The sequence below is a fragment of the Penicillium malachiteum genome (assembly GCF_028827825.1).
Source record: "Penicillium malachiteum strain IBT 17515 chromosome Unknown utg000005l:1.0-9002435.0:326005.0-9005861.0, whole genome shotgun sequence".
Classification (NCBI taxonomy): Eukaryota; Fungi; Ascomycota; class Eurotiomycetes; order Eurotiales; family Aspergillaceae; genus Penicillium; species Penicillium malachiteum.
In genome coordinates, this window is record NW_026643099.1 from 6,238,537 (window position 1) to 6,266,381 (window position 27,845).

At 46.2% G+C, this 27,845-nt stretch overlaps 9 protein-coding genes across 9 annotated transcripts; 6 read left to right on the forward strand and 3 right to left on the reverse strand.

The window, feature by feature from the left end:
* Positions 1 to 349: 349 nt before the first annotated feature.
* On the reverse strand, positions 350 to 1,749 carry N7483_012316 (uncharacterized protein; the record flags this gene model as incomplete). Its single annotated transcript, XM_057095743.1, has 3 exons — positions 350 to 685; positions 734 to 1,615; positions 1,639 to 1,749. 3 exons carry the CDS (start codon positions 1,747 to 1,749, stop codon positions 350 to 352), a joined length of 1,329 nt encoding a protein of 442 aa, XP_056941714.1.
* A 498-nt stretch (positions 1,750 to 2,247) lies between these two features.
* On the forward strand, positions 2,248 to 2,502 carry N7483_012317 (uncharacterized protein; the record flags this gene model as incomplete). The annotated part of the gene is made up of 1 exon (XM_057095744.1): positions 2,248 to 2,502. One exon carries the CDS (start codon positions 2,248 to 2,250, stop codon positions 2,500 to 2,502), a length of 255 nt encoding a protein of 84 aa, XP_056941715.1.
* Positions 2,503 to 2,913: 411 nt separating this feature from the next.
* On the reverse strand, positions 2,914 to 4,122 carry N7483_012318 (uncharacterized protein; the record flags this gene model as incomplete). Its single annotated transcript, XM_057095745.1, has 3 exons — positions 2,914 to 3,319; positions 3,395 to 3,747; positions 3,958 to 4,122. The coding sequence occupies 3 exons, from the start codon at positions 4,120 to 4,122 to the stop codon at positions 2,914 to 2,916; spliced, it is 924 nt and encodes a 307-aa protein (XP_056941716.1).
* Positions 4,123 to 5,482: 1,360 nt separating this feature from the next.
* N7483_012319 (type I polyketide synthase) lies at positions 5,483 to 13,189 on the forward strand (the record flags this gene model as incomplete). The annotated part of the gene is made up of 12 exons (XM_057095746.1): positions 5,483 to 5,511; positions 5,576 to 6,355; positions 6,409 to 6,520; positions 6,571 to 9,307; positions 9,359 to 9,602; positions 9,642 to 9,789; positions 9,837 to 10,028; positions 10,080 to 10,769; positions 10,828 to 11,034; positions 11,091 to 11,168; positions 11,326 to 11,400; positions 11,462 to 13,189. The coding sequence occupies 12 exons, from the start codon at positions 5,483 to 5,485 to the stop codon at positions 13,187 to 13,189; spliced, it is 7,020 nt and encodes a 2,339-aa protein (XP_056941717.1).
* A 340-nt stretch (positions 13,190 to 13,529) lies between these two features.
* On the forward strand, positions 13,530 to 14,223 carry N7483_012320 (protein kinase; the record flags this gene model as incomplete). The annotated part of the gene is made up of 2 exons (XM_057095747.1): positions 13,530 to 13,774; positions 13,827 to 14,223. 2 exons carry the CDS (start codon positions 13,530 to 13,532, stop codon positions 14,221 to 14,223), a joined length of 642 nt encoding a protein of 213 aa, XP_056941718.1.
* A 149-nt stretch (positions 14,224 to 14,372) lies between these two features.
* On the forward strand, positions 14,373 to 14,721 carry N7483_012321 (Protein kinase-like domain protein; the record flags this gene model as incomplete). The annotated part of the gene is made up of 3 exons (XM_057095748.1): positions 14,373 to 14,412; positions 14,511 to 14,584; positions 14,650 to 14,721. The coding sequence occupies 3 exons, from the start codon at positions 14,373 to 14,375 to the stop codon at positions 14,719 to 14,721; spliced, it is 186 nt and encodes a 61-aa protein (XP_056941719.1).
* Positions 14,722 to 16,744: 2,023 nt separating this feature from the next.
* Positions 16,745 to 18,220, forward strand: N7483_012322 (alpha-mannosyltransferase; the record flags this gene model as incomplete). The annotated part of the gene is made up of 1 exon (XM_057095749.1): positions 16,745 to 18,220. The coding sequence occupies one exon, from the start codon at positions 16,745 to 16,747 to the stop codon at positions 18,218 to 18,220; it is 1,476 nt and encodes a 491-aa protein (XP_056941720.1).
* A 4,836-nt stretch (positions 18,221 to 23,056) lies between these two features.
* N7483_012323 (uncharacterized protein) lies at positions 23,057 to 23,466 on the forward strand (the record flags this gene model as incomplete). The annotated part of the gene is made up of 2 exons (XM_057095750.1): positions 23,057 to 23,205; positions 23,286 to 23,466. 2 exons carry the CDS (start codon positions 23,057 to 23,059, stop codon positions 23,464 to 23,466), a joined length of 330 nt encoding a protein of 109 aa, XP_056941721.1.
* Positions 23,467 to 25,305: 1,839 nt separating this feature from the next.
* On the reverse strand, positions 25,306 to 27,564 carry N7483_012324 (protein kinase COQ8; the record flags this gene model as incomplete). Its single annotated transcript, XM_057095751.1, has 2 exons — positions 25,306 to 26,426; positions 26,478 to 27,564. 2 exons carry the CDS (start codon positions 27,562 to 27,564, stop codon positions 25,306 to 25,308), a joined length of 2,208 nt encoding a protein of 735 aa, XP_056941722.1.
* Between the last annotated feature and the right edge of the window lie 281 nt (positions 27,565 to 27,845).

The following is a 27,845-nucleotide window of genomic DNA, read 5'->3' on the forward strand; positions in this document are numbered from 1 at the left end:
TAAGAAAAAAAAGGAATCTACATTTGCAGGTCCGATTCAGGATGACTCGGAGTTCTTTGTTTTGCCGAAATGCATACCCTGTGGATGTGATTGTACACATGAGGTCTCATCTCACAAATTCTACTCTACCTAGTCAAATATCTGTCAAAAATATAATGAGCAACTTAAATTTGTATCTTTTAACTACTAGCTCTTCCCAGGTTTGAGGCTCGGAGGTAGTAGATATGAAATAGATGAAGCTGTCGTTTATGATCGAACAGCCCGAAAGCCCTGGAGGCTACCTGGGTATTGTACAGTGCTGTACTTTAAATTCTTCAGTATTTGATACTGGAAGCTCAATTTCGAGTCTCTATTCAGTCACCTCCAATTCTCTCAAAAGGTCTCCCTGAACATCCTTCAAAAATTCATTCATCTGCTCCGGGGTGTGGAAAGCCTCATTGTACACCAAACGCAACGTCAACTGATCACGGAATGTCCAAACAAAGACCACACCTTGACGCGTGAGCATTTTCACACCTACACCAGCATTCAAGATACTAAACCCACGTTCCGGAGTTCCATATTCGGGGTTCAGATATTTTTCCATGATTCCCATACTGCTAATATCCATATCACTAGGCGGCTCAGTCGGAGTGGGCAAGTTCTTAATCACATCGACCAAAGTAGATGCATACTCGCGGTGCGCCTGGACATACTATTTGCTGATACCCTTTGCATACTCCGCCTGATACACGCGGGCATTCTCATCCCAGGTTCCCGAGGCATCAACTCTAACCAGCCAGCCGCTCGTGAAGAGAGCTGCTGCGGCTGTAGGGGTCGAGTATGGTTCCGGCAGATAAGGTCGAAGTGACTGTTTAATGGTGCTGGTATAGTGCCGGCCCTGATGCTCAGGGATCGCGCGTCGGAAGTTGACGGCAGCTAGACTGGCATGAACGGCAGAGGTAATGTCAACACCACGGGATTTTGCAGCGGCCCTGGCATCGGCTGTCATGCGAGGCGATAGTTTCAGCTTCGCGGCTCGTGTGCCGGAGGGTAATGTTGAGGCATCCCCGGTATAGGGGACTCCGAGAGCACCCGCTGCCAGAGCAAAAGTGCCAACTGCCCCGTGAGCGATGGCTTTATGCTCCTCGGTTGCTGTGAGGGGCATATTGCCGGCTTCCTCGACTGACGGTGACAGCCGTACAGACTCCGATCCCCAGTCAAACGCCTCGAATGGGTCTGGCAGCTTTCCCGAGAGAAGGGTGTCGGCGTGCGAGGTCATCAGATCCACTAGCTGGCCGAGAAGGAGCATGCCACTGACTCCATCCATACGCCAGTGTGCAGTATGCAGAAGCAGCTCGCTTGACTGGGGGATATAGTACAGCTGGGCATCAGCAGCGGGTGCAATGGTGGAAATCACATCGTCGGCAGACGGGGCATCAGCCTTGACTACGAAGGTCTGCGAGGCCCATTCATTAAGAGCATCGGTCGAGCCAGGAACTTTATAGATAACGTTGGGGATTCCACGTGCGCAGCTAGACTGGGGTGCTGGAAACGAAGATGTAACCAGCTGTAGCGCATCAAAGTTGGTAGCAGATCTGGCGAATCCGACAAGGCCGTAAATATACCGCGGGGGCTGATTGTGGCTGTATAATTGACCGCCCAGTGCTCACGGCCAAGTGCGTGGCCAGGGTCACTGACCAGCTTTATGAAAACTTCATTAGGGCCAAGAGGTCGGGTGAAGCCTGAGGTGGTTGGTGTCCAGGGCATGTTGAGTGAGTGAGTGATTGCTAGGTGGATGGAGAACGGATATTCTGATGGTCATAGCGAGAGATTAAAATAAGAAACTAAGGAATAAAGATTTACTTTTCAAGGATGACTTGGCTCCAGGAACAGTGTCGAATTTAGTTCCTTGGGGCCAAAAATCACCCGATCAGTGGTGGATATGTTCGCCGTTTCAACTTTCGGTTGAGGCCTGAGTACCTCGGTAAAATCCCGCATGCGTTCAGTGAATCACATACATATCCTTAATATCGAGTGGAGTAGGATAATATGTATGATGCAATATCTCAATTGGTGACCTTGCAGGCACTACCATAGGTAACGAGCGGACCCCAACAAGACCAAGTAAAATAACTGGTAAGGGCTGAATGTGACGCAACCCCTGTGGAGCTACAAGCTAGCCACAAGCAGAAATATAATATGTCGATAACATGAGAAAGACCTTAGCCGCGAAAGAACCTTGGAATCGGTGTATCAAGTGCAAAGATGAGATACACGTATGACCAACTAGCGGGAAGTCCCGCAGCCACCGCCGCCACCAGTGCCCACTACCGCGAAGCACCAACCGGCCCACTAGGACCCGCATACCTAAACCTGCCAGGGAATCAATCAGCTCAGATCGGCATCGAGCTTACTAGATCCAGCAGAGCTCCTGTCGATCTATGCGATATGTTCTTTGGCTCCCATGGGCCCCATGGGGGCCGTTACAATACCATGCATGATGGTCATCACTCGAATTGAGCCCAGAGAAAGGTGTGAGTTGTGCATACAAGAACATCATAGTACTTCATTGTTGAATTATAAACTCCGACTTTGGCGAGAAAGAGTCAAAGGAGAACCGTTAACTACAAACAGTATTAATTTGACTTGCATGCCTACTCTGTAGATAAACCTAGCTTGATACCTGGACAGCAACTGCAGGCGTTATTGACCTTCAAGTTGAGCATAGGGTAAAAAGTATCAATCATCATTGTCAAACATCATCGGTTATATTAGTATGTAGATCTATCAATATCAAAATACTAGTTAAAACAAAAAATCACTGGAGAAAAAACCGTACAGGCAAGTCATCATGAACAACGAGCAACTTGAAACATAAACCACAGGTCGAATGCGAGCTAAGAAAGAAAAATAACTTGCAACCCTGGTCCATTAGACAGTAGAGTTCCATTCCGACACTGATCCGAGTCGTGTTACTTCGAAACTAGTAGTGGTGTTAATGTGATACACGCTCGGGGTTCCTGAGCGATGACCTTTGAGAATAGTTTCTCTATCGTCTTCGAGGGAATAAAGTGATTGCTTGCCACCTAGCAAGTCCGACGCAGTTTTCTTGGTTGCCGATAACGAGAATGAACGTCCAGTGGTATTTTTTGTCCATTGTTGCCTGAGACGGCGTCCAAGCTCCATAATATTAGGGAGGCAGACAGACATGAGAGAGACCGGGCCTTCACACTGCACCCAACAGATATAATCGATGGTAGACCAGGTTAGATCGGATTCTAAAGAGGACCCCGCCTTGAGGAGAGTAATGAGGCGACCAATAGACACAACAACCACTCTAAGGCATGAATTGCTGTCAGAAAACTCTTCCATTTCTGTAAAATACAACTCATGGTTTGTTGGAAGTACTTACGAGTGACCGCAAATAGACATGCCGGTAAGCATGAACTTCTTTGGTCTGGTCATTTGCAGTGACCAGAGTAGTGGCAAGGGGATTATCAGAATCGTCACGTCCAGGATTCCATTGGGCACAGCAGTCCCAGTGAAGAATTTCCACTGTTTGACACATGTTGAGCCAGCAACGGTTTCCCAGGAAGCACGAACTGGCGTGCACTGGAAGACAGTTGCAAACCATGACCCGATCAGCCAGCCAACACAAAGAGCTCCTACGACCCAGAGAACAGGACGGACCCAAGTGCCTCCTCGCTTGAAAACGCGATGATAGAAGCAAAGCACCGATAGTTTGGGGAAAGTAATGCATGCATCCTATATAAAGGCGGCAGCAAAGATTATCTTTGGGCCTTCGAGTTGATTGCTGATGGGTAATGTAGCTGAATGACGACCCAGACCAAGAGAAATCCAGTAAAATATGAGAGCTGACTCGGCGATAATAAAAGGCTATAAACGTTATCAAATGATATTCTAAGTCAGGAGAAGGGAAAACATCTCTTTACTCCAAATTCAGACAGAACGTACCAATGTTATGATGGCAAATGCATCATCGAAACCAAACCTGTGAGTTCGCGAGCCCCAGATGGACCAACAGCGCAAGGCAACTGAGGTCACAGCCAATATGAGCATTATGACACAACAGACGATGAGTCCCGGCTGTCGGCTGCCATCGGATGTAGTAGAAGACATATTTACATATGTATACAGCTATTCAAGTTCCTCAAATCCGGACTAAATACAGTCTCAGTATGAGCATGAATAGACGATTGAGAACCTGAACAGAAAGGGAAGGCCAATTCCAATAAATCGACGGGGGAAGGTGTTGACCAACGCAAAGACATTGCCTAGGTAGATCACTTGGAACAACTTGGTCTAAATTACCAGTGGGTATTCTGCACACATTGCCGAATACTTAATATAGAAACAATCAGAACTGCAGAAGAGACAATGGGGGCTCAATGTCTTTATTTTTGCATTGGTTCAAGATACTGCAGAATTGAAGATCACCGACTTCGGGCTTAACCTATTGTTGGGGCCAGAAAGATTAATTACATGTTGTTACAAACATTTGAACAGATTTACCTGCACAGTCGGCACCTGGAACTCCGAACAGCTACGCATCTTGGAAGTGATCGACCCCTTGTACATAAGGACCTTCACACTACATATTACTCTGCATATTTGAACACTCTACTGCGGGCTAAGCGGGCCACCTGGGCAAGTCACCGCAAGTGTGTCGAAACTCCACTTAGTTTACTTCGCACTGTGGGTCAAACGCATTGGCCAAATGCATTATACTCTATAGGACCTATACATCCTGCCGCGCCACCTATCTGATTCCCACCTGGGCAGCCGTCCCCACATGAAGATCCCGTTGAGCTATACCGCGGGTGAAATTCTACTCCTACCTGATGCTGGCAAACTGAGAGCTTCACAGTTACATGTCTATCCACAATTCAGACCCCATGCTAGCTAGTGCTGGCCTCCAAGTTCGAGAATTATGACTTGGAACGATAGTGAGCTGAAGACTCGGAGGGGCGATGACGTGGGCAGCTCCAGTCTCCAGCCTCTTAATTGCTGCTGCATTGAGTGCAGACATCCCCCTTGAGGACGCGGCAATTTTAATGTTCTGGGCATTTGCCGGGGAGATCAATCTCAAATCCATCCGAGGCTTGGACTGGGATGATGAAAGCGTACTAGTAAGTACTGCACGTACCAGGCAATGCTAATAATATAAAAATCATGATACAAGTCCTGTGCACGCAACCCTTGGAAGTGGGCACATCCAGTGGAAGAATTGGTGCTAGTGCACAAGTGAGAACACCTTAATTATTTGCACCTACACGGACATCTGGAGTATATAAATACTAGGCTTGCAAGGTTCTTGAGCTTCTTAAGCCGTGGAAAACCAGTCGGATTTCCGGGTACTTGAACTTGAAGACTGTTTTTTTTTCTTTTCAATTTTCTTTTATCTTTTATTCCCCATATCACACCTTAATTTGAGCGCTATAATGACTCGGACGTACCCGGCATCGAATCCCTCAGGCCAATGCGAACCAATCGCAATCGTGGGGATAGGTAGGAGTGTTGAATATTCACAGATCTATCTGGAAGCACTTGAGTGTACTGACCTCTTGATTAGGATGCAGATTACCAGGAAAAGCTTCATCCCATCCAAATTGTGGGAATTGCTCGTGAAGAATGAGACTGGTCATTGCAAAGTTCCCTCGGAGCGCTATAATGCAGCAGCATATTACCATCCCGATGCTGAACGGCCAGGAAGTATCAATTCCACCGGAGGATACTTCATCCAGGAGGACATCCGAGCCTTCAAAAATGGCTTCTTCGGGATCAACAACCTCGAAGCCACATCCATGGACGCTCAACAGAGGAAGCTTCTGGAAGTCACATATGAGGCGTTGGAAAATGCGGGTGTTCCGTTGGAAATGGCACAAGGCTCAAATACTGGTGTTTATATCGGCAACTTTACCAATGATTACTTGAACATGCAGTACAAAGATCCAGAGAGCTTTTCGCGATACGGTGCCACGGGATCAGGGCTGACCGTGCTGGCGAATCGTATCACTCATTGCTTCGATCTGCGGGGTCCATCTCAAGTGGTTGTTACAGCTTGTTCGTCATCCTTGTATGCGCTACATGCAGCCTGCTTGGCTCTGGATGCCCATGACTGTGAAGCGGCAGTGGTGGCTTCTGCAAACCTCATTCAATCTCCGGAACAACAGATTATGGCTGTGAAAGCAGGAATTTTATCGCCAGATTCGATGTGTCATACCTTCGATGAATTGGCCAATGGATATGGCAGAGCGGAGGGTGTATCAGCTGTGTATCTGAAGAGGTTCAGTGATGCAATCAGGGATGGAGATCCGATTCGCTCGATCATTCGAGGAACATCTGTCAACGGGTGAGTTTCTCAATCTAGCGGCGGGCTTGCAAAATTCTAATAATATCACCCAGTAATGGTCGAACTCCAGGAATTGTCCAGCCTAGCGTGGAGGGACAAAAAGCTGTCATTCGGGCAGCGTATCGTCGGGCGGGGCTGGATCTGACTGACACAGATTACGTCGAGGTAAGCTTCCCTAGATGCTTATTGTGTTACCACCATACTGACAGTAAAAGGCGCATGGAACCGGCACCAAGGTCGGAGATCCCATAGAGGTTGAGGCCATAGCCGGTGTTTTTCGTCATCGAACGGGAAGACCAACTCTCATTGGGGGCATCACGCCGAACCTTGGTCACAGTGAAGGTGCAAGTGGTATTTCGAGCCTAATCAAAGTCACTCTTGCACTCGAAAATAAGCTACTCCCTGCAACTGCTGGCGTTAAGGTCATAAACCCGAGTATCAAATTAAAGGAATGGAATGTGGATATTGTTACTGCCAATCAAGCGTGGCCGGCATGCCAGGTCCCGCGAGCTTCAATCAACTCGTTCGGCTTTGGAGGTTCAAATGGCCATGCTATTCTGGAAGCAGTACAGGCAGACCCATTGGCCAGCATCCATCGAAATTCTACCGTAGACGATGATGCAGATAAATTATATCTGTTACCTCTTTCGGCTCGATCTGAAACTTCCCTCAGACAAATGGCCAGTAACCTAGCCGGTCTCGCAGCCGACCCAGATCGACAAGTTCGAATCAATGACCTGGCTTTCACGTTAAGCTGCCGTCGCTCCAGGATGACTACACGTGGCTTTCTCATCGAATCTCAAGCGAGTCTGAACAAGGGCATCAACCTGGAGACCTTTAAGTGGAGAGAATCTGACAATGAAGGGCCATTCCCGCTGGTCTTTGTTTACACTGGACAGGGTGCACAGTGGGCTGGAATGGGCAGAGAGCTTCTAGGGCATAGTCGTGTGTTTAAAAAGACCATTACTTACCTTGACTCCTGCCTCCAAGCTCTTGATCAAGATGTCCGACCCGTCTGGACGCTGGAGGGCCTTCTGCAAGGCGATAAAAACTACAACATTAACGCCGCGGATATATCACAGCCGCTGTGCACGGCAGTGCAAGTTGCTTTGACGAACCTTCTCAAAGACTGGGGTGCACTACCAGAGATGGTGGTGGGCCATTCCTCCGGCGAGATAGGAGCGGCATATGCGACCGGCGCTATTGATGCCCGGCAAGCCATTCTTGCAGCTTATTTCCGCGGAGCTGCTGTCGCTGAAGACTCAACCGAGGGATCAATGGCTGCAGTTGGACTTGGAAAAGATCAAGCTCAGACGATAATCGAGGAGTGTGCATTGAGCGAGTCTGTTACTGTTGCATGTGCGAACTCACCTGAAAGCACTACCGTGAGTGGAGATACACTTGCAGTTGATGACTTGCTCAAAATCCTCCAAGAGAAAGACATCTGGGCTCGAAAATTGAAGACTGAAGGCAAAGCATACCACTCGCACCATATGAAGATTCTGGGGTCGAGATACGAGGCATTGCTTGAGCGCCATTGGAATGCGGGCAATGGTCACGCTCAGGAAAACGGCGACACCAAAGCAAATGGCCATATCAAAGCGAATGGCTATGCGGAAGCAAATGGCTCCGCCCATTGTAGAGAGCCATCAGTGGTGATGATTTCTACTGTGACTGGTGGGCCAGTGAAGAAAGATCAAGCTGCAGTACCAAATCACTGGCGGACAAACCTCGAATCTCTAGTACAATTTGACGAAGCTATCCAAAATATCCTGACACGTGGAAGTTACCATCTGGTTGAACTTGAACCACATTCAGCTTTACAGCTTCCTATCAAACAGAATGCCTCGAAATTGGAGAACACTCGCTATATTTACGATTCATCTCTCATACGTCATCAGGATGCTTGGTTGACCAATCTCCAGCTCGTTGGCTCGCTGTTCTTGCACGGACATGATGAGCTTCAATACCGCAAGATCTTTGATGGTCGATCTCAGACCAATGTGTTGGTTGATTTGCCCGCTTATCCCTGGGATTACGGCAATCCTACTCTATGGTCTGAGCCTCGCGCTAGTATTGAGTCCCGTAACCGCAAATATCCACGGCATGATCTTCTCGGATCCCAAATGTTTGGAGGCAGTACCGCAGGAGTGACCTGGCGAAATGTCCTGAACCTCAACGAATCAGAATGGCTTACGCATCATTGTTTGGGACCTTCGGTGGTTTTTCCCGCTGCAGCATACATTGAAATGGCAGTGGAAGCCATGTGCCAAGTCTCAGGCCTTCAACTGAAAGATTGTCCTGGCGTGGAACTTCGTGATCTCAACTTTGTCAAAGCTCTCGACATGGATGCCGAGCGGAGACCAACCGTGGAGATCTTTTCCGAGATGTCTCCCATGAAGATCTCCAACCTAGCAAATTCGGATAAATGGTGGAGATTTGTTGTCGTCTCGATCGACAGTGATTCCCAGGCGACTTCGCATATGAACGCGGCTGTGCGCATCGTAGAAACCCCAACATGGACAACTCGAAAAATCAAACTTGACAGGTCCAACATGCAGCAAGACGCGATTCGTGTTTGGTACGACAAGTTTACTCAGGAAGGACTCAATTGGGGGCCCCGGTTTGCTGTCATGGAGGAGATATTTCGAGATCGCACACGCACAGCGCAGATAGCAGCAGCCACTACCCATCTCCAGCGCGGAGAGGAGTCTGATCAGTACATTTCGCATCCGATCTCAATAGATGCAATGCTACAAACAGCCTTTGTTGCGACTACTAGCGGCAGGGTGAGTAGCCTGCGTGCTACGGTCCCTGTCGCGATGGACTCGGTTTACGTTGCCGGCCCGTCGGCCCTTGACATGGATACCAACAAGCCATGGGGCATTGATACCGAGTCGGAGAGGGTCGGCTTTGGAACGGTCAAAATCAATGCAGAGTTGTTTAGCTCGTGTGGCCAGGTCTTGATAAGAATGAGTCAGGCTCGTTGTATTGCGTACTAAGGGAACACGCACGCGGAAGACACCCAGCAACGCAATCCTGTTGTGAGAGCTGCATGGAAGCCGGATCTTTCCGCGCTAACTAACTCAGGTCTTGCCAAATATCTGAACCAATTTGTGCGAAGCCACGAGTCGAAGAGATTCACTGATGAAGACATGTTGCGCTTGGCTGGTGTTCTGGATTTGGCCTGTCACCAATGGTGTAACAGCAACATCCTCGAACTTGGCAATCGACCCGAAATCGCCGAGTATGTCTGTGAGATTTTACGTGCTAAATCTTCTTGCAGAAGGTATAACACTTATTATCGTGGAGAATTTGCAAATGGCGATCTAGTTGGTACTGAGGTTTTCTCGGAAACCGCAAACGAGCAGAACCCAGAGCGCCCAACTGGGATTCCACAAGAAAGAAAATTTGATATAGTTCTCGTTCCCTCGGTATGTTTGACCCTTCGCAAATTTGACTTGTCACTAATATGTGATAGATTGATCTCTGGACGCCGGCCCTTTCCAGTAGGCTTTCACCAGGAGCAAGGCTGATCATTATGGGGGATACACACAGCATTGATCTCACTTGGAAAAATGTCATCAAAGGGAGTGGCCATTCCTCTGTTACAGTCGCGACTCTAGAAGACCTGAGTAGCCAGAAAAAAGATGATAAACCCCCGATCATCGTGGTAAGCTCTCTTCAGATGACACTTCACCATCCGTTTCTCACAATGATGCAGTTAACTCGGAATAACGACGCGACGCCCTTGGATCTACAGCTTCAAAGCATGTTCGAAGAACATTGGGGGTCTGTCATCAATATCGTTGACTTGTCCCAGGTAAGCCTCGCTACGGTTCCGGATCGATCACTCGTCATATCTACCTTGGAACAGCAACAACCTCTCCTCAAAAGCATTGATGAGTGTGAAATGAAACAACTGAAAAGTGTTACCGAGCGTGTAGCCAAAATAGTATGGGTCGTCAATGGTGGCCTCATTGAGAGAGAAAAACCCGACTTTGCGCCAGTTCTAGGACTCTCCCGAGCGCTCATGCTCGAACAGCCCTCACTTCAGTTTGCGGTTCTAGATGTCGATGAGAAGTCAGGGCCATGTTCTGAAACCCTGGAAAATATCATCAATGTATCGAACCGCCTAATTTATGAATCAGAACCGGACTTCGAATTCGCTCAACGAGACGGCGTTCTCCATATATCTCGCTGGGAACCGGACGAGCGTCTTAACGAAACCTTCCGTCTCAAGCAGGACAAAGAAACGATTGATCTTCCTTTAGAGGTTTTCGGACGTTGCGAGCTAAGTATCAAAGACCCGGGACAGATGGACACGATCCATTTTGTGCAGAAGGACTTTTCAGCCCCTTTGCATCCAGATTATGTGGAAATCAGCGTAAAGAGTGTCGGTATGAACGCAAAGGTGAGTGAAATGATCAGAAAAAGAAACTCACTCAAGGGCCATCGTTAACACGGTATAGGATCTTTATGCTATCAGCGCCAAGGTGGACACCAAGAATGCATCATGTTCGTGTGAATGTGCTGGTGTCGTTACTGCCGTGGGCGACAACCTTTCCGAGTTTAAGATTGGTGATCGTGTGGTGTCAATGGCTCCTGGTCATTTTGCAACAGTTGAACGCTTACCACACTGGGCCGTGTCAAAATTGAATAACGAAGAGGATTTCACGGTAAGCAGTAGACCTTCACCGTCCACGCAAAGACAAGCTAACAAACAACGCCTCAGACGAGCTCCACTATCCCGATCGTTTTTTCGACTGTCATTTACGCCCTGAAATATAGAGCGAATCTGCAGCCAGGAGAGGTAAGCGCTATTGCTTTCTCATGTTTTGATATATCGGGTGGTATTGTCACTTAATGTGTCGATATCACCTTCGCCGACCACATCTGGACCTCTTCTCTTTCCCTCCTAGCACAACTTCGTCCCCAAATATAGATATGAGTTATGCTGATTCAATTAGACTGTCCTGATACATTCCGCTGCCGGGGGAGTTGGAATTGCAGCAATCCAATACGCGAAGCATCTCGGAGCCAAGGTAATATAGACGCAGATCTATCAGCATCAAGTTTGGATCGATCGACTGACTCCCTCAATAGATTTTCGCCACAGTCAGGAACGGATCGAAAAAGTCGTTTCTCGTTGAGAAACATGGTCTCAACCCAGCCCACATTTTTAGCTCGCGCAACTCATCCTTCCTTCCCGCCATTATGGAAGCCACCTCTGGCCAGGGAGTTGACGTGGTTTTGAACTCCCTCACCGGTGACCTGCTGGGCAGCAGCTTTGAAGCATGTGCCGATTTTAGCCGTTTCATAGAAATTGGAAAACGTGACATCCTTGATCATGGCATGCTAGACATGTCCACGTTCGGCCGCAACGTCTCCTTTATGGCATTTGACCTGTCCAACCTCTATCTCTCCACAAAACCCGCCCTCCGCCAACTCTGGAAATCTTTACTTAAAGAGAGTCTAAATCTAGTGCGATCCAAGACCTGTGAGCCTTGTTTCCCAATCAAGACATTTGAGGCTTCGGAAATTACCGAAGCGTTCAGGCATTTCTCCTTAGGCACGCGACTAGGGAAAGTTACTGTGTCGTTTCAGGATCCCAGCCTCAAGATAAGGGCGATTCCGAAGAAGTATGGAACTACCTTCAGTGCCCATAAGTGCTACATCATGGTCGGATGCCTGGGTGGACTAGGTCGCAGCCTTTCCAAGTGGATGATGTCTAGCGGTGCTCGACGGTTCATATTCATGGGTCGATCTGGTTCCGATAGGCCTGAAGCAAGAAACATAGTCAATGATCTACGCGCCCAAGGAGCCGATGTCACCATTATCCGCGGAGATCTCTGTCGATATGAGGATGTTGAACGAGCCATGGAAGCAGCGGAGTCTCCCATTGGTGGTGTAATCCAGGCGGCTATGGCACTCAGTGAGGCTCTTTGGAGTAAGATGACGCACAGCGCATGGAACACTACTCTCGGCCCCAAGGTTCAGGGGACTTGGAATCTTCACAATGCGTTGAGCAAAGGTCGGGATTCTCAACTCGACTTTTTTGTCATGACTTCGTCTATCTCAGGAACCGTCGGTGGGGCGACCGAGAGCAATTACTGTGCTGCCAACTCGTTCTTAGATGCCTTCGCCCGCTATCGCAACAACCTCGGACTGCCGGCCATCTCGATCGGCTATGGGATGATTTCGGAGGCGGGATATTTACACGAGCACCCTGATATCGAGGCCCTTATGAAACGGAAAGGAATTCACCCCATCAATGAAGATGAACTGATCCAGATCATGAATATGGCCATGATGAACCAAAGACCACACACATGGGACTCTCGGTATGATAATCTAGCAGGCAGCCATATTCTCACTGGAGTGGAATTCTTCGGCCTTCAGAAGCAGAGAGAACAGGGATTCGAGGGAGACAACCATATATTTGCCGATCCTCGAGGTGCATTGTTCACTGCATCATTTGAACGCCAGGTCGCGGGGACAAGCGAGAAGGAGACGCATGGCACGGCGGCGCAACTCCCTGGAAATATTGCGCGAGCGCTGCGTGATAGCCAAGATCCGGCATCTATTCTCGATGCACTTCGAGCTGTTGTGCTGAAGAAGATCTCCAATCTCATCCTTCTGCCGAAGACTCAGCTAGAAGCGGATAAACCCCTGGGTGAATTTGGTTTGGACTCTATGTTGGCTGCTGAGTTTCGAACATATATTTTCCGCACATTCGAAGTCGATGTACCCTTTGTGATATTGCTGAAAAGGAGTACAACTGTGAACCTCCTGACTGGTCTCATTGCTGAAGGCCTGCAGAAAAGTGCTTAGGCGCTATGCTACCTGCGCCAACCCGGTCGTGCCAAGAAAAATACCATCAGAATCTCACGGATGATAGTTTTTGATAAAAATATTCAATCTCTTATAAATAACTTTGGTATGCTTTTTTATCTGAGATCCACCTGGCAGTGTGGGCATCCACCTGCCCAGGTGGCGCGGGGCCTGCATCAGGACGCATTTGTCATCGTAAATAAAGCCCGAATTATAAGGCGCACATCTCATGTGGATCTGGGAACTTAAAGCCGCGTTCACCCTTACCATTTATATAGTATTGTCCGGCAAGCGGCCCAAAGGTTCATGCCCGTTGAAATTCTGCATATAGCATCTCAAGATGATTGCTACTTTCAAAAAAGTTTTAAGTCGGGTAAATTCTCGAACTTGGCTCGGCAAATTCTTTGAACCTGTTTCATCAAGATCTCCCAACCCACACCAGGCAACAGAAGAGGCAGACTTCTATTCTGCTGGAGGCTTCCATTCCGTTTCACTTGGAGATACTTTCAACTCTGGCGCATACAAAGTGATGAGGAAACTAGGCTACGGTCAATATTCTACCGTTTGGTTAGCTAGGGATTCCAAGTGAGTCTAACCTTCCACATTTGTCAAACATGCAACTTATCGAGTATTGAAGGGCCCAGAGGTATGTAGCCCTGAAAATACTAAGAGCCGATTGCTACGGTGGCTCGCACGACATCTTCGAGCGAGAAATTCTCTCTCGATTATCCAAATTTGCTGGGAAAAGCAACCATGGAGGCCGACACTACGTGTTACCCCTTCTGGATCAATTCGGACACGAAGGGCCAAATGGACAACACGTATGCTTTGTGTTCAACGTGTTGAGCCACCATTTGGATTTTCAAACCGCAAAATTCGAAGATGGGAGATTGCCTCTCAAGGCAGTGAGAACTATAGCGCGACGGCTTCTACTAGGGTTGGATTTTCTCCATAGGGAATGTGGAATCATTCATACGCGTACTGCGATTTGCCTCCTTTTCACAATAACGGCGCTAATGTTGGTCGATATATAGATCTAAAACCTACGAATATACTACTCGAGCTGGAAAATCGGCAAGAGACCATTGAGAAATATCTATCTGAAGTTCCCGAACGGGTGAATAATGAGTGTGGTGTTGCAAAGCCACTCCGAGAGGTCATCAGGACGCCGCTCATCTCCAAAATGCGTGAGCCGCACATCAGAATAGTTGACTTCGGTGTTGGTACGTACCACTCGTCCTGTCATCTTTTTGGGCGACACTTACACTGGCTGTAGCTTCATGGTCAGACAATCATCTTTCGGATGTAATTCAATCTCCAGCTTTACGAGCACCAGAAGTCACAATTGGTGCTCATTGGGATGCTAAGGTTGATATCTGGAGCCTCGGTTGCCTTGTGAGTGTTCAATATACTTACTCAAAATATAGCTAGGTTGTCTTCCAGCTCCTAATTTTCGGTAGGTTATTGAGTTTATGCAAGGGATAGTGCCTTTCTCTGGAGTGGCAGCAAAAAAACGGTTCGTGGACGGTTGATGATGATCGCCTCGCAAGGACAATCGAAATACTTGGTAATTTCCCGCCTGAGCTTCTTCGGAAAGGAAACAGAACTGCAGAGTTTCTTAATACGGATGGTATGCCTTTCTTTGAAAAAAACTAAGTGTCAATATCATGATTTCCCAAGGGCTTTACTAATTCCAGACGTCTCCTTAGGCGGCCTTCTTCGAATCTCAGATCTGAAACCGACAAGTCTTGAAAGACTCATAAATGGCACTGAGAGGCCTTCCCTCAAACCTAACGGCATTTCCGACGTTGAAACTCCCATCTTCATTGACTTCCTTCGAGGTATACTCACAATTGACCGAACACATCGAAAGTCAGCCGCAGAACTGCTGCAGCATGAGTGGCTTAGAATGTAACTAGTACTAGTACTAGTAGTGTATTATAGGTATAGATAGAAGAATTTCTCTTTAATAGGTAGTGTAGGTGCCAGTTTTTGCACTAAATGAAAGACTTTAGAATACATATTTTAACATTGAATCATGTTGGAATGCTTGAAGGATGGATATACCTGGAGGTAGAGAAGTAAATAAAACCAGAATTGATTTTCAATTGAGCTTTTGATTGGGTAAAATGGCAGAAAATACCTAGAAGCGGTCAATATCAGCCAATCCAAATTCAGAATCACTCTGACCAAAAAGCCAATCAGAGATCAGGAACAGAGCTTAATGTTCCTTGCTAGATTTCAGGTTTTCAAATAACGGTCAAGCGAGAGTTCTTGACTGTATATTGAATTTAACAGTCCTTTAAAAAAGTTCGAGGTACCCTCGTTGGGGTTTATGGATTAGTTATGAGAAATTTCACGGTTATGAGAATTTAACGGTTGTGAAATGGTTGTCGGACAGTTATCAAATACCCAATACAGGAATCCATACAGATATTAATTAATGTAGTAATAGACCAATATCGGTAATTTATATATTAATAAAATTACATACAATATTCTACATATCTATAGTACTAGAATTAAAATAAACAATTATCCTAAGATCTATATACACTTCTAAGTTCCAAGATTAATATTTAGAAGATTAACAAGATTTAGAAGGTTAGCACCTAGACATTCAGAAGATTAACATTTAGAAGGTTAGCATTTAGAAGGTTAGCAAGATCATTCAGAAAGTTAGTAAGATTTAGAAGGTTAGTATTTAAAAAGTTAGCAAGATTTAGAAGATTCAACTATGACCTTAGAAGTTAGAAAAATCAAAAAATTTCCAAGTCCAACTTTCAAAGGGAGTTAGAGAAGTAAAGAAGAATCCAACACATAGACAGATATATATATTTCAGGGGGAGACCATTGAAACATAACAGTTACAAGAATTTTGATTAGAACTAATTATCGGACAAGATTAGACAAGATCAGGCAAAGATTATTATACCTTAGGCATTAAGTTTAATTAGAACTAATTATAAGACAATATTAGGCAGAAAACTTACTTGGTAATAGGTTGTATTTTTACAACCGTCCACAACCGTTCTACAACCATTAATCACTATATCTACCTTATTATTATAATTTTAATTATATAGGCTTATAATTCATCTAGTAAGATAACTATTATATATCCAATATAATTAGATATAGTAATATCACAGTAAATATCTATTAGATCACCGTAAAAAAAAAAATCTACTGTGGTCTCACGGATATTTGAAACCCCATAAATCCTGCAAGGTTTAACAAGAATGTGAATTTCATTCTTAAGAGAGAAAGAGGGAAAGAGGGATGGATGCCCCCGGGCGGCGCCGTTGTTTCGTTTCGTTGACCCTGTAAATGGTCCTTGTTAATCTCCCGACTTTTTGCCCTTCCAAGTTTTCAAATTACTTCTCTTGTCTTTAACAACGCAAAATCCTTCTACTTGATCCAATTCTCCCACCCATCACATTCGAAGCTGTCAATTTGAGCTACCCCGACTCTCCGAGTAGCGCGGAGACCCGCCACTACCTCGGAGTGGAGACCCAGGAACCTGCAGTGAGGAGACGACCAATCGCCAATAATATGGGCGTGCCTCGTCCTTTATTCCGAGCGCGATCGCTCCTGTTCTTCCTGGCGATCATATGTCTTTTGATTTGGTCCTCGCCGCGTTGGACCCCCTTGACGAATATCTCCATAGTCAATCCTGCCCCGAATCCTATAAAATCCGCCCAAGACCTAATTGAGGCCAATCGCAAACTGTGGCCTGGATTCGAAACTACTATTAAAGATTACACGCCCCACGAATTTCCCATTATCGAACGTGAAAAAGCGCCAACGGAGCGGTTTGACCCAGAAGATGCGTCACCTCGACCAGATTTGTTACAATTGGATGCGGAGGATATTGGGTTCATGAAGAAAGCACATGCTGGATTCACGCACAAGATTCTAGATTCTCCACCAGAATTGAATTATGTCTCAGGGACGAGAGGCCTGGTCTCAACCGCAGGCGGTTCATACCTTCCGGTACTGGTCATTTCTCTTCGAATGCTTCGTCGAACAGGCTCCACCCTCCCGATGGAGGTCTTCTTGGCAAACGAATCTGAATATGAAGAATACATATGCGATACTGTATTACCCTCTCTCAATGCATCATGTGTCGTGTTATCACATATCATGGATGTATCATTAACAAAGATCGAAACATACCAACTGAAAATCTTCGCGATGATATTCTCTTCATTTGAAGAAATCCTATTTTTAGACGCTGATGCGTTTCCACTGGAGCGACCAGAGCTTCTTTTCGAAAGCAAGCCATTTTTAGGGACATATATGGTTACATGGCCCGATTTCTGGGCATCTTCTACATCTCCTCTTTTCTATGAGATTGCTGATACCTATACTCTGCCTAAGAATTTTCAACAATCAACAGAGTCAGGCGAGATCCTCATCTCAAAGAAAACTCATTCCCGGACCTTGCTACTCGCTACTTACTATAATTACTGGGGACCTACGCATTTTTATCCACTCTTATCACAGGGTGCTGCCGGCCAAGGAGACAAAGAGACCTTTATCGCAGCTGCAATCGTGATGACAGATTCATACTATCAAGTAAGCGAACCAATTTGCGCACTGGGACATCGGAAAGAAGGTGGCGGAATGGCAGGATCGGCGATGGCCCAGTTCAACCCAATCCACGACTACAACCTGACAAGAAAGGGTCTATGGCGAGTTCGTGGAGATAGTGCGCCTCCGCCAGACGTGTTCTTCATACACGCGAATTTTCCAAAGTTCAATCCGGCTACAGTATTCGAGAAACATGATGTGAACCCTGCGTTCTTAGATGATGGGACGTATACTCGTGCTTGGACTATCCCCGAAGACGTGGTGGGGCAATTCAGCAACAAGGTTGATATTGAAAAAGCCTTTTGGAGAGAGATCCTATGGACGGCCTGTGAGCTTGAAGATAAGTTCGTGTCATGGGAAGAGTTGGATGGGATATGTGCTGGTGTGAAAGATTACTGGCATATGGTCTATGAGTCTGATGGGCTACCATCTTGAAAAATGAGTGCGATATAGACAATATAGATGATTTTTTCATGTGGTCTACGAGTTATAGACCTAACGATTTCTACATTTTTTGTTCATGATTTAATCTCACCCTCTGGCTCACCAGTAGCCTGTTCCGCCAAATTTGGTCTATTGAAAGAACCGTCCATCCATCAACGCAAATACAATGCGAAAACTTCGTCGAGATTGTATAACCAGGACCATCCCCCATTGAGAAAAGACCTTCGTTTTCTGTGCTGTCTCCCCTGAGATAGGACAATTTTTGAGAGCACAGTTCCTCAAAAGTCTCGAAACCAGATCTTTGAAGCAGAGAAGGGGACTGTTGAGTATCATTGATTTATGAATTCGCTTGAAACGATTCGCGGATTTACAGACATATATACTACTCTATAATATTTTGAATGAGTGCCTGTGTCAAAGGGTCAAGATTGATCCATCTTGTTATAAGTAAGACAATCTAAGAATCAAATTCGAAGATCTGAATGACAAATTTTGCATAAGCATTCCGAGCCAGAGGAGATGATCAGCGGGACCCTTGGTGGTGTATGGAGATATTTTCCTGTTTGCCGACCAGCAGTCAATCAACCTTGGAATGCCTGGAGCAACGCTAATGAGGGCATGATAACGCCCGACCACCGGGACCCAAAACTGGCCATGAATGGCAAGGACGACTGTGGCTCTTCAGGGCAGCGGTTCTGATGTACAGAGTCGTTGAAATTGAAGTCTTGAGGCCAGGACTGGTGGCAAAGAAGTGCTTTTGTCAGTGGGGCCTGAAACATGGCGTTTTCTGGAAGCTCAACCCCCGAAGAGCGATTTTCTTTGCCAGGGAGCGATCCTTGGCACCGTTCTTTCTGCTGCCCTAGAGCTAGGCATAGGTTGTGAAGAATGGCTGTCCGTTGAAGAGCTGGGGAGACTGGGGATCCGGGCAAATTGACATCGGGAGAGGGAGAGCAGTTCTCCTAAGGATGGGAAGATGTTAACTATGAGTTTTAGGCAGGTTGAACAACAAAAAACGGCACAGGCTCACTTTGATATGTGGTCTTTTATTATGGATAGTCTCTGCGCCCCAAAGAGAATTTGGAAGATCCTTTTTTCCATATAACTGTGACCAGTGTAATGAATCAGGATAAGGGAGCGACCAGGGGTGTTTTTGGCTTAAAATTGCCTGGAAATGGACAGCTTCTTCCTCCACAGAAACGTCGTTGTGTTCTCAAAATATACTGAATGGCGAGCAGTGATGATAGACCGATGATCGTTGCCAGACCGTCGTGATAGCTGAGTGAAATCCATCTAGTGAGAATTTTGCTCTGGAAGTTTTGGTGTGATAGAGCTTGTCAAGCAAGAGGTCTGTAAATCTCTGTTATGTAGAGAGATTTGTCTTAGCTTCAAAAATCACAATGATTGCTGGTCTTGCTTTCCAGACACCCGATACTGAATGGGCAGAGTATATGCCACTTTTGAGGGATCGCCTGATCAAGGGACTCGATGATCTTCTTCTTAGTCTGCTCATAGGCGATGACTAGCGCATGACTTGTTGAGAGATGGAAGAGTGAGGAACGGTAATATAGTTTGAGATTCATGATCAACATGGATTTTCGGAAGTTTGCTATTGCGCACGATTTGGATAATGTCATCCTTCACCGGGCCAAAAGAGAGTTGTTGTAAGACATGAAGCTTGAAGCAGCAATATCAATGACTCAATTTCAAGTTCTCAAGGCAATCTATGACTTCGAGATTACCTTGCCCCAAAAGACTACCCTTTTACGAATTTACCTACTAGTATCATATAAGAATTAGCCTGTGCTCCTTAAATTCATTTCAGTATCTCAAACTGAGAATGATCCTTAACATGTAGATTTAAAGATTCAAATGTTTGCATTTATATACCATCAGGTGATATCACCTGATATCGATGCTATTTAAATATTAGCTAGTACCACATCTCTTCTTCTTCCTCTTCTTATTCAATAAATTTTAATGAGATCTCTCTCATGACACTTGAGTCCTTCATGCCATTACACCTGGTATTTATTTATATCTTTCACAAACTCTTGCCTCTTTTCCTTGATAGTTTTACACCCACTGACATTCACCAGCGTAACCACACGCTCAAAATTCAAAGGTGAATTCCTCAAACTTGAAGGTTGATTCTTTTTGTACCAAATCGAGTGAACTGTCCTAATGCCGATTGCTAAACATCCTTGTTAGTCTCTCAGAAAGCCTGACTCGGACTTGAAAGTTCCAAGCTCACCAACCTTGGAAGTTCTTTCCAACCTCCAACATCCAGGTCAGTCTTTCTCCATCAGCTTAACCTATTTAAGTCTCTTCTCGCCTTTCCAAACTTTCTTCCTTCTTCATATCTCATCACCCTTGACAGCTTGACTCCAACTGATTCACTTGCAAAAGAAACCCTTGACTTATTCAATGATGAACATTTTGAAGACGTCGCTCATTCAAGAGTTCCGGGATAATCCCTCTGGTATTCTGCATTTCGAATAGTGGAGCCGCTACTCCAGATGTGCATACCCGAAGGTATGCTATAAACAGATCCCCTGTGTTCAATCTATGATTGCAAATGGAATCTGGAATCTTTCAGGAGAAGTCGATAACGAGCACTTGACTGGCTCAAAGGATGTTCCACCACGAATAAAGATCGGACTACAGATACTGCGCGCAACCTATACACAGCCTGAATATGGAAAGCCTAGAGGTAAGATATTCTCTTAATTGTTTCTCGTGTGATGGATCACTTTCTTACGAAGAGACATATCAAGGCTCGAGGTATCACGGAGGCAATTCAGTAGAAGCTCAGCAGCGCCCAGATAGCAATCTCCAATGTGCCAATTGCCATTCGGGCAGTCTTTGTGGCACCCTGAAAACGCGAACTTTGACAATGGGTAGCAGGGTCGCGCTGCTGGGGGAAAAAGTGGTTGCAACCATGACCAAGCACATTGTCCTCAAACTACGCGACAAGACCCTTACAATCCTTGTCTGGAGAGCAATCATCGCCGAGATATACGCGGGCACGAATATTTCTTACCTCGCTACACCACAGATATAACCTAGCTGCAAGGTCATCTTCAAGACAATAGTATTATGACTATCGGACAAGCGCCAAGGATCCAGGTACGTAGTATCAGGCCACTTCCACTGGTAGCGTTGACCAGTCTCATTGCGCCATTACTATCTTTTGATCTTGCGACAGATCAAAGTTGGATTTTTCCTGCCGTTCTGTTTGGAGACAAAGGTGGAAGGTAAAAGAGATAGGAATCGCTTTCCATTGGCTACCCATGCCTTCAAAAGTTGAACTTGAAGCAGGTCAAAGCAGTACCTGGAACGTCTAAGGTAAAATGTTAATATCACGATATATCCTGACTTGGAGAGGCACTCAGGCTGGCGTCAAGGATTATTACAAGTTCTAGAAGTCGGCTACTATAAAATCACGCTTCAGCACTGGAAAGCCTTGACAATCACAGACATATCATCATTGTTCACGTCTGGGTGATCAAATTGTCATGCCCAACTGGGCAACATCTGTGGTAGAATGGCTGCCCTTTTGTGGGTGTGCCACCAAGTTATTCCCTCCCCCATCCACATTGGTGAAATAAAAGTTACTCATTACCACCAATTTACGGTCCGTATTGACATAAAATACGGTCTACATTCGCCTGTGTTCATTTTCTTCAATTTGGGGACCACTGGCGGAGTTGTTGTTTTTATGTGCGGGCGAAATAATCCTGAATCCAGCAGGAAGACTATCATGTCTCGAGCACTTGAGTTTGGAGACAGACCTGTGTTGGCATACCTGGTTCTATACGACGCTTTGCTACCAACTGAGATCAGCCTACGCCTACGTATTCACGCCTACATATTCGCACCATTTAGGGAGCAATCATTCCAAGAATACGATGTGCCTTTTTCACACTACTCGTTCTGAGCCAACAATGGTAGCACGTCCACTGTTGACTCAGAATGCAGTTCAGCACCTACAACCTCTTATGAGAGGGCATTTCACTCCTTTTCCTGATCTGGCTACGCAGCACCAAACCTTGCACTTCCCACTTCCCTTTGAATGGTTTAAATTTTCCCACGATGTTCCAGCATTGAGTTCAACAATGCTAGAGGACAAGGATGGACTTGTGCATTGCATGGTGCAGTGTAAGCCTGCCCCAATTGCGGGTTTATGCCAATTTGGTTTGATACAAAACTAACATGCCACAGCTTGTATAGAGCCAGACTCAGGAGGGGTATTATCAAAAGTGACATAAAAGGAGACAGAAGCAAAAAGATGACAGATGATCTTAACCAACATATGCGGATGCATAAATCCGACTCGGTGGAGGTCTATTATGCACGCCATGAGGTTTTTGATCCTGAGAATCAGCAGCACCCCAGATCTCAGGAACTTCTATCAGAAAGTGCACTCAAACAAATGAAGATCTCAGAATCCACCCTCCGCCAGACTCAGGAGGGGTATTATTAAAAGTGGCAGAAAAGGAGACAGAAGATGGAAAGAAACGCCAAACAGCGTGAAACCAGGAAGCAAGCAGGAAGCACCCGACGGAGGAGCAGAAAGAAATGCAAGAAAGAGAAGAAAATGAATACGCTGCAAAAAACACAGATAAGGAAGAAGCTGCGAGGACAGAGGAAGAAAAGGAAGAAAAGAATTTTCTGTTATTCCCCAATTGGATTGGCATAACCTAAACATGCCTGGAGCCTGCAGTTATCTGTTTTTTATGAAACTCTCGACGCAGGATATGGTCAAACAATTCAAAACGAAAGAGAATGCCTTTCAAAATGAACTGAAATCTATTTTAATACACAAAAATGTGGGAACTTGAGGAGTGCCTGATAAATGGCCCACCTCTACAATCAGCAGGCATCCCAGATATGGTTATAATCAACCAAAGATCCTCGTTACTTCTTGTTGTCGAGCTCAAGACCCCATGGATCTACGCCACTTCGACATTGTCTAGGTATTTAATCCTACTAACTATTTTAACAACCTTGGAAATTAGTCCACAGATTGACTCATCTTTAACTAGGACAAATTTAGGTGTCCTAAACATATACAACGAGACAATTTTCCTACGACAGCAGATTTCCAACCAGAGATGGCAGCTCGAATATTCACCGGTTATAAGTCATGCAATTCTCAGATTGGCCAAGACCTACTCCGTCCTGTGGGATCAGGATATGGTTGCGGACTCAATCTGGCAGCTCCAGCCAAAAGGTGAACTAGGAAGAACCAGTCGGAAGTTCAACCGCAATCGGCGCCTCAAATCACACATACTATGATATGTCTTGGCTCAAGATCTCGGTACATATATTTCCAGCTTCCTTGAAAGCAATTCCATGCTGGTCCGAGTCGATATTCAAGTTGTTCCAATGCACCAGCAGGACCTACGAACACTTTGGAAGAGACGATTGTCCGCCTGAGTGCTTTCTTGGAACACCTGCGCACGAAAGAAATTTTCGTCGAGGATTTGAATAACCCCATGAAAAATGGAATCCAAGACTCCACAAGTCAAATCCTCACTTATTTCTCTCAGAGGATATAGCACTACATGGCAGATTTACCAGGGCTACTCTCCTGTGCAAACTGTTACAATGGGTTTGTTGGCTACTTTTCAAAGCAAAGTATACAAGCAGATACTCATATAATACCTTGCTAGCAAGCAAGGACAGGTGGTATTGCTAAGATGCCCTCAAATTCAAGTTGCCTCACCTAACTGAGGAGGTTCAAACAGAGATCATAGAGTTCCTCTACCCAGGACATACTATGAGCTCTCCCATTTTCATCGCGCGCAATCCATGCTGCCATTTACTCGAGGATCATCTCGGCCCTTATGGAGTTCCTCAACAATGAGCACCAGTATGCATCGCGTAGCATGAGTCTCAAGGATATATCAGCTCTACTCCAAAGTGATAGTACGAGATCCAAAGTCACGAACCTACCATGAGTTCCAATTTCATATCTTTCCCGTTGAAAGATACAAGGATACACAAACTCCAAAAAACGCCGGCATAATGCTTCGGCTCGATTTGAAGTTTGATCGGCTCCCAATTCTCAAGCACCTTGCCCACTCCTTATATTATCAATCTATTATCATCACCAACCATCAGACTTGGTCCTACTCTAAGTGACTCTGATCAGTCCCTTTCCATGGACCGAGGTCAACCAAGCACGGTGGAGGACAGAGATCACTCTGGGAAGTTCCTTCATGTACCCATACGCCCCGGCCCATCGAAGTCGTGGCGGTATCTCTATCTAGTCGTTTTCTGAACATACGACGAGAAGGAATTGAAGTAAGACCGCATACCAATTTCTCGGGTTTTATTTCTCGGGCAAAGTGTGCAAAATCAAAGATGGCAGCTTTGAATTCTCACCATGCATCAAACATGACAACTTCGCAGAGGAAGCTGGAGCTCGACTACAACAAAGGGTTTCTGGTACATTACGAATCTATCATTCAAGCCCTGGAGAGAAGGAAACTTTTGATCGCCCATGCATTACTCCTGCCAATAGAAGATGGACTAGAAAAGGAGAAAGATACTTAGCACAGAATGAACGCAAAGCTCGAATTGAAAAACGCGAGTTAGTATGCGTGAACATCATCAATTGATATTTCTCATGACTTATGCCCCCCGACTAAAGTAACTACTAGTACCTATGCAATGTTGTAACATTTGAATATAGCAAGTTCCAAGCTTGACTAGTATCATAAGTACTACCTAGTAGTGAGATGGAGTTGTATGATAAAAAAACAACGAGGAAGAACTTGGAGGCTGCTGGCAATAACAGCTTTTAAGACACTGGCATTACTAGCAGCCAAACTCATTACTATCTGAAAATTGATACTGGGGAGGTTCAAGTTTGAAGGCAATAGTATGTAGAACTCTCAGATGGGGGAGAGTGTAATTCTGATATTCTAAATTTTGAGTTATAGCACATCTGCTATGATAATATTGTACAAAATCCTCTATAATAATACATAAAGTACAACCACGCAATGCAAAAAAACACCAGTACCTACTGCGTAGGTACAGATCGTAGCAAGAACTTCTCATCCAGACTACGCTTTCTGCTCAGCCACAGGCACCAATAAACCCTTAGCTTCAGCCTTCCGAACAGCCTCCGCAAACAACTCCTTACAAGGAACTCGACTGCCCAATCTCGCACAAAGTAAGAACGCACCACTCAACTTGCGATGCAAACTATAAGTCTCCTCGGGGGGCGGCGCAAGACGTTCACGAATCATAACCGGGATAAGCGCACGCACACGATCGGTGATAGTCTGATTTTGGAAATCATACAAATCCGGCGAAGACTGCATGAATGGTTCCGCGATTGTGATAACCGACGAAACATGCGCATCAGCCATAGCCTTCGACTCAAGGCCTGTGAGATATCCCAATTGCACAGAGAGATCGCGACAAGCTTCTCTATCATTCCGAGAAGCAGCGACAAGGGTCCGGGTGTATGTTGAGATAAATTCGGTAGGATATTCACGAGAAGCGCCGAAATCGAGAAGTTCCAGTTTGTTTGTGCGGGCGTTGTAGAGGAAGTTCGTCCAGTTGGGATCGGTTTGCATGTAGTGGAATTCTGTGATTTCGCGAAGACATAATCGCATGATTTGTGTGCCGATCCAGTCACGTTGCTCTTGTGTGAAGTCTTGGATCTTGGTTACGGCAACTCCTTCTAACATTTCCATTGTTAGAACTTGTTGACCTGAGGCTTCGGGCATCACTTCTGGTACCAGGAAGACAGGGTCATCGTGTAGAAGTTTGCGGAAACGCGCGCCGCATTGAGCTTCGCGGTTGTAGTCACATTCCCAGCCTAGTTCGACTCGTGCGTTGGCGATGGTCTTGTCGAGGTAGAGACCGCGAGGAAGGAGGCGGGAGGCGGTTAGGAGAATGGAGAGGTTGTTTAGGTCGGAGTCGATGGAGTCTGCTACGCCGGGGTATTGGATTTTCACGGCGACAGGCTTGCCGGTTCTTTTGAGCACTGCGGCGTGCACTTGGCCGATGGAGGCTGCGGCCATGGGAACTTCTTCGAATGAGGAGAAGAGGTCTCGCCAGTTGGGTCCGAGGTTATCGGTTAATACTTTATCGCGCTGTGAGGCGGGCATGTAATCGGCGCGATCTTGGACGCGCTGTAGCACTTGCTGAATAGGTTCGGGGAGCATGTTCGAGTCTATACAGTTATTAGTATAGGCAAATTTACCCCAGAGTGCTAGTTAATTACCTTGAATACTCAACATCTGACCCAGCTTCAAAGCAGCACCTCGCATCTTCGACAGCTTGGCTACCATGCGCTCCATGTTGCCCGCGCTGAACATGATAGAGCCGCTTTCTTGACTACCAGTAGCTCGGCGCATACTCTCACTGACTGCGCCAAAGGCCATTGATGTTGCCAATCCACCATACTGCCACAGTCGACCCAACCGAGAAGAAGGCACACGAGATTCCATCATTTGATACGGGACGGCCTTCTCAGTTGGAACCTGCTTTGGAGCTACCTCCTCAGCAACACTAGCAGCCAGCTTCTGGATCTCTTCATCCTCCTTCGGGGTGATTTCAGCTTCAGACTCTGGCGCCAATGTCGCACTCGGCACGGGCTGGGGAACAGCTCTCTGTGCCTTGATCCATTCCGGTCTCGGCTTGGGTTTCCCCGAAAGCATGCGCGAGACACGGGGACTATGGAAGAGTCCCTGCATCATCTCCTCTGGGATATCCTCCTTGCCAGGTGTATCAGCAGGGACACTCTTCCCTTCCGGGCCAGTAGCCGCGTGGAACACGTCGGCATTCAGTCCATCATTACTACCTGCCTGTACATCGCCAGCAGACTTGGGTATTTGCACACGCGGCGATGCAGATACATTCGGCGCAACCTGCTCCGAGGGTTTGTAGTAAACATCCTGCTGCTGGCTAATATTCAAATCGGTATTCTCAGCACCGGTATACTGCGCGGTCGCGGCAGGAATTTGGATCTCCGCATGAGCTTCAGGTTGCTCTGTGTGGAGGCGGGCATTGTCCGAGGTGGGGGAGGTCGTTCCTGATTGTGGTTCTGATTTCCGTGGAGCAGAGTCGGCCGATATATCGGAGGACGAGGATGACGGGTTCGGTGGCGAGTCGTCGAATCTACGCGCCAAAGCGGCAGCGGCTTGTGCGGTTAAGATCAACCCTTCAGTCTGTTCCTTGATACCCTTAGTCAGGGAGGAAGTCCGAGTATAGACATCAAGTTGATGCTGGCGAATAGCCAGATGCTTCACAGCAATTGACTTAGAAACATTGAAAAATTGGATGACGTCTAATAGACGCCTCCCAGACATGATGTGGTTTTTTTTTCAGTTAGTTATAAGTGGATTGTTGATGTGTTAATAAAATCGGGAAAGATCGGAAGTGATGTAGTAATAAGAATGAATAAACGGGTACAGTCATGTTAATTAACAAAAGATAGAGAATGAGCCGGATTACGGTCTTCTCCGTTCTCCACCTTTTCTATTATATGTGTGGGATCTGCTCATGCGACCACTTTCTTTTATTCAACACTCGACAACCTCGACAACCTCGACATTTATACACACAAGTCATATATACCCATATACTATAC